This window comes from Piliocolobus tephrosceles, chromosome 5 (genome assembly GCF_002776525.5).
Source record: "Piliocolobus tephrosceles isolate RC106 chromosome 5, ASM277652v3, whole genome shotgun sequence".
NCBI lineage: Eukaryota > Metazoa > Chordata > Mammalia > Primates > Cercopithecidae > Piliocolobus > Piliocolobus tephrosceles.
The window spans coordinates 122,332,270-122,338,269 of record NC_045438.1 but is presented as its reverse complement, the minus strand read 5'-3'; the positions used below and the strand labels follow the sequence as shown (position 1 = coordinate 122,338,269).

The window sequence follows — 6,000 nt, the reverse complement described above, 5'->3', positions numbered from 1 at the left end:
TCGCTTAACTATTCATTATTCCAAAGGTCAACAGATCTCCTGTGTCTGCATTCTTTTTTAAAGTGCATAAACCCATCAGCCAACATTCATCCTTACTGAGCAAGAAAAAGCAGCTAAGCACGAGTTCGGAGTGACTGCAAATTTGGCTAAAGTGGACACTGTATTCAAATACAGTGCTTCACTGTGACCCTTAGCTGTTTGGGAGAAGAAGCCTTCCCTCAAAACACACCTGCCATATGCAGTAGAACCTGCCAAGTTCTAGTCTGCAACTTTCAGAGATGTTGTGGACTTCTGAGCTGCTTTCTTCAGCTCCTTCTGACTCCAGATCCCTGAGCCTATAAGCTAAGCTGTGAGCTACTAACTCAGCTTCAAAATCACTACATTAGTCTGGAAGAGTTAATGCACGTCAAAGTACTTAACTTTCTCCTAGGGAGTCATGTGCTTGCTAGTAGAAAATGGATGACTAAGCAATCATTATCAACCTCATGGGATAATTCTAGCCCAGGGAAGCAAATAAGCCACAGAAAAACAACATGTACCACACAAAGCTTCCTCGCTGTGAAATAAGAGAGGCAAGCAGCTCTTTATGGAATACTGGAAGATAAATTATGACATAAGTGTTCACTCTGTTATTAGTGTCATATGTTTTCCTGAACATGGTAAGATTTCTTTTCTGGATTTCATGGTAAATATTTGACAGTTATAAGTCTTTAAGAGATTCCACTATACTTACTTGTCTTGGCACACCATTATATTTGTGTTTCTATGCATTAGCAAAAATACGATATCTGCCAAACTATAATTGCAAACACCTTGAGTCAAAACAGTGCTTCCACATTAATTAAAATATAAATCAATACATCAATCAACATACATTTACTGAATATACTCTGTAGAGAAGGTACAATCCTGAGCATAATAGAGTATAGAAATGAATATAAGACACCATTTCTGTCCTCACAGTTCTCAGAAATTATCATTTTATTACTTTTAGCATTAGATATGTTTACAATAAAGAATTATGTTAATGGAGCCTAGGAGTTCCAACTGCTAGTTGAGAATCATATTAAGAAAAATAGAAATTTGTAGAAATAATGATTAAATTTAAAAAATCTAAGCCTTATAGTCTTTTCAAAATAGAGATTTAAGTATGCTACCTTCACAGTGGATTTAATGTGATAAGATTTTCATTCAAATGACATTATATCTATTTAATGTTTTAATAGAGTTATGCATGAAATCAGATTCCAACTTCTTTAAAAATGTGGGGTTTTTTTTTGGATCATTTGATCATTTCCTCTAAACCATGTATTCCGGTCTCTATATTACCGAGAGTGATGTTAGATTCTTGGTCTACTGTTGAAGATACCAAAGACATGCGCCATTTGAATGTGTTCTTGAACTAAGTCCCAAAACAAGTGAAGCAGTGTTTTTTTGTAGAGCTCAGGTCTAGGTGCTGCCAGGTGGGGTGGTGCCACTCCTGCAGAAGGCCCTGGCCCTTGTGAGGCCCAACAGATGTCATATTCTTTGTTTATATTCAATTCGGCATTGCCCTTCTGGCTGGGGGACACCCACCAAATGTAAAGAACTCTAAAAACAGAAATGCAGAAGAAATAGAAATTAAGAGACATAAGACCACATTTTCAGACCTAAGGTTTATTCCATTGTAATCTTCTCTAAAATATACAGAGTTTAGGTTTTTCAAGTTGGGCAATGTTTGCATCAATGAACTTCACAATGTCCAACATCAACTTTAGCCTTCAATTCAGGCAGAAGAAAAAGAATACAATTCCTTATTCTAATAACAATCTCTTTAGTTTTACATACCTGAAGGCTATGGGCCTGCCACCCTTCGCTTTATCTGGCTAAAGAGGTTACCACAAATAAGGCTCTTTCTACAATTCTGGCTCAAAAACTGACACTTCATTTAGAATCGCTGGGTGAGATCTCCATACTGCAGGCTATAGGTGTTTAAAGAATGATGTGGAGTTGGTGATGTGAACCACTTACAGTGTATTGATGATCATGACTTTCCAGAAAGATATATATATTTTTTGAGACGGAGTCTTGTTCTGTAGCCTCCATAAAGATACTTTGTAGATTCCAAATGTTCTGACCTTTTTCGCCCGAGTTAGAAATAAGATATGAAACTGTGTAGGGTCAAGCAGAGGTCAGTGTATGGTAAATAATACAAAGAGATTTTTGAGGTTTTGGGGATTGAAAAAGAAAAGGAACCTTTTCTGTCAACCATGAGGGCTGAGGGGAGATGAGGAATGAGGAAAGATGAGGTGGATCTAATTTAGAATCAGTCTATTTTCAAGTTTGAATGAAATAGGGCACAAAATGGGCTCTTTAGCAAGGAGATTCTTCAGAGAGTTGATAGAATAAGTCACAGGGGTCCATGAACCCACTGAAATTGCATCCACAACTTTGTGTGTATGAAGAATTATACACTTTTCTACAAAGGGGATCCATGTGTTTTGTGAGACTTCCTAAGGCTCTGTGAACCCAAAAAGTAAAATGAAACAAACAAACAAACAACCATACAAAGAAATAAAAACCCACTACGTTAGCAAACATGTGCTTGCTTTTGCAAGAGAATTAAAGTTGATTCTTCCTTAATGCTCGAAATGGAACAGCCCCCACAGCGAGCATCAGGACACTGCTGCCTGATCACAGATCCTTAAACTTTGTAGTATTTCCTTTTTGTTTGGTTCATAATGGAAGGGAATTAACATTACATTACTTAAGGCCCTTTGAGGTAAAATGAAACATTGGGCTGTTGCAAAATTAATATTAGAGATTCTAGCATTTGATTTTTTCTACTATGTTAATTAAATTCCTTCAAGGGAGTTGGTTTCCAAGTCCACTGATTTCCCTGCACCAGACAATAGACGGTTCAGGACATGCTTTGACAACCCATCCCTGCCTTCTCCTAGAAGAGCCTGGTGATTTGAAGGCCATTTCCTGCACTTTCTGATCACCTGATTTTACAATTTATTGAAACAAGTTCAATAGTTAAATAATGTTAATTGATGTTTCTCATTCAAGAATAAGAATTTTGAAATAAAATGCTCTTTGAGATCATGGGAATTCACTCAGACTTGTACTTTTTATAACGTGAGAGATCACTTCTTTAAAAAATGTTCTCAGTGGTGTCAAAACATAAATAGGACATATACAAAATAGTATAAGAAATTAAATACAGATAATAGAATTCTTAGGAAGAAAATGCTAGGAAAAATCCTGCCTAAGGAATTAGTCAAAATTACTAATCTCCATGGTTTTAACAAATGCCATCCTTCTCATCTGAAAAGGCATTCTGATGTCCTCTTGCTGGTGGGAAAATCTTTGTATGTTGAGTTTAATCCTGAGCAAAATTGTGACATTCAACTCAGTGGATCAGGAACTACTATTTGATGTACATAAAGCCTGACCCTGATGTTCATTTTGTCACCAACATAGCAGGTAGCTGAGAACCTTTGTGAAAGTTGTTTTGAGTTCCCTTTCATTATAAGATTCTGAGAGCTCTTCATCACTGATAAGTTACTTGTCCTCAAAATAGAAGTGCAAAAGAAATCAAGTGAAATGCTGAAATGTGCATATTTGTGAGTAATAAAATATTTTCTGTGTCACTTATGCACTTACATAATTCCTGTTGAAATGTCACCCAAGAGTTTTATTTATCTCTCCATACATTAGCCTTATTATATCAAGAGTAAATCAAAGCACAAAACGCTATGTGAATAGCTCTAAGATTGCAATGCTTAATTTCTGATCTTCAGCCCCAGTTTAAATAGCACCCTTTACCCAAAGTTTTCACATGATTTCCAAACATTTGGATTTAAATTGAACTTCCTTTTATTTCTTACAACAGAGGTCCTCAAAGTGTGGCACCCAGACAAGCAGCAGCAGCGGCAACATCACCTGGAACTTGTTAGAAATGCAAATTCTGGACCCGGCGCTGTGGCTCACGCCTACAATCCCAGCACTTTGGGAGACCAGCAGATGGCCAACATGGTGAAACGACGTTTCTACTAAAAATACAAAAAATTAGCCAGGCATGGTGGTGCGCACCTGCAGGCCCAGCTACCAGGGAGGCTGAGGCATGAGAACCACTTGAACCTGGGAGGTGGAGGCTGCAGTGAGCTGAGATTGTGCCACTGCACTCCTTGGAGACTCTGTCTCAAAAACAAACAAACAAAAAACAAAACCAAAAAAAAAAAAAGAAAGAAATGCAGTTCTGTAGCCCCTCCCTGGTTCCTACTGGATCAGAAATTCTAGCGATAAATAGCACCTTTATCCAGTCTGTTCTAACAAGCCCTACTAGTGATGCTGATGCTCACACCAATTCGAGAGCCACTGATCTATGAGAATAGACCTACAGAAAACTTAAATGACTGGAATATTCAATAGTTTGAAGTAGGAATAAAGTCATGACCTTTTCATTTCTGTTCACTGTTTTTACTGCTAGGTTAAGTTTTTTCCCATGCCATTGCTTTTCAGATGCACCAAGGGCTATGACTTGCATTGAAAACAATAGTTCATCTTTGGATCACAGACATTCTTTTCTAGAAAATAAGGGCAAAGTGGCTGGGCACAGTGGCTCACACCTGTAATCCCAGCACTTTGGGATCACGAGGTCAGGAGATCGAGACCATCCTGGCTAACACAGTGAAATCCCGTCTCTACTAAAAATACAAAAAAAAAAAAAAAAAATTAGCTGGGCGTGGTGGTGGGCGCCTGTAGTCCCAGCTATTCGGGAGCCTGAGGCAGGAGAATGGTGTGAACCCTGGAGGCGGAGCTTGCAGTGAGCTGAGATGGCGCCACTGCACTCCAGCCTGGGCAACAGAGCGAGACTCCATCTCAAAAAAAACAAAAGAAAAATAAGGGCAAAGTTGGGGCCATGTTTATTTAACTCAGGGAAAAGTGTTCAAATTGGTAAGTGCATTGAAGAGCTCCTAACACTGGAAGTGGTGGAAAGACTGCTATTAAGGCCCAGCCAGGTAGTAATTGGGTACATAGATTAGATCCTGAATTAAGGAGACCGAGTATCTTCTCAGTCTGGTTCAATCCAAGGCACCTGTTAAGATCAGGCCTAAGTGAGGAAATGTCAGCTCCTCTCTAGTAATTAAAATTGGGGGAGGTGGGGGTGGTTATGTCATATTTATAATTAGTCATGATACTCAAAATTCTGAAAACATTTACCTGTTTGGGTAATGGGTCCAGAAGACTACAGTCATATTTATAAAGTATTAAAATAACACACATCTGAACCTCTAACAGAGCAAACCACCTGAAAGAAAAGAATACAATTGTTATTTGATTAAGATGTATAAATATCTGCCAACAGAGAATATCTAGACAGTATACATATTTCAAAGTAAACATGCTCTTCTTTACAATATACTCTTTTCCTATTTAAAGGACAGAGTAAGAACTGAACTCTTTACTTTCTTAATACCACCTACTCCATAGGGTAGTGGGATGATTAAATTGCTTTAAAATGTATATAAAGTGCTGAGCCAGTGGGAGCTCTCAATAAATGACAGTCTCAAGTCTCTCTCTTTAGGACTGTGCTTTCCAGTATCATAGCCATTAGCTACAAGTGGCTATTTCAATAATTAAATACATTTAATATAATTAAATAATTAAATACATTTAATAAATAAATTTAAGATTAAGCGAAATGGAAAATTTCAGTTCCTCAGTTGCACTGGCCATATTTCAAGTGCTCAAAAGCTACATGTGGTTATGGGCTACTATACTGGACAGTGTATATTTAAGATAATTCCATGATCACAGAAGGCTTGCTGGACAGTCCTACTTAAGTCTAGACCCTGTTGCCCACTGGAAATTACTGCCTGAATGTTCTACAGGAACATCAAATTCCCTAGGACCTCCAAATCCACTTTTCCTTTTGCATTCCTTGTCTCTAGAGTGCCCAAGCATTTTGATCACACACTCTTGATAATAAAATATTTCAGCATGCCCTGCAAT

At 37.9% G+C, this 6,000-nt stretch overlaps 1 protein-coding gene across 2 annotated transcripts in view; it reads right to left on the bottom strand.

Annotated features, from left to right (window-relative positions):
* Positions 1 to 733: 733 nt before the first annotated feature.
* LOC111543188 (24-hydroxycholesterol 7-alpha-hydroxylase) overlaps positions 734 to 6,000 on the bottom strand; it is a 103,076-nt gene continuing 97,809 nt past the window's right edge. The window contains exons 11-12 of one of the 2 annotated variants that reach the window (XM_023213070.1): positions 5,209 to 5,296; positions 734 to 1,590 (exon numbers count right to left, since the gene is read on the bottom strand). In XM_023213070.1, coding sequence (XP_023068838.1) covers positions 1,519 to 1,590; positions 5,209 to 5,296 — 160 coding nt within the window. In that variant the 3' untranslated portion in view covers positions 734 to 1,518. The remainder of the gene's footprint in view (positions 1,591 to 5,208; positions 5,297 to 6,000) is intronic. The other variant, XM_023213069.2, reaches the window with a different exon arrangement.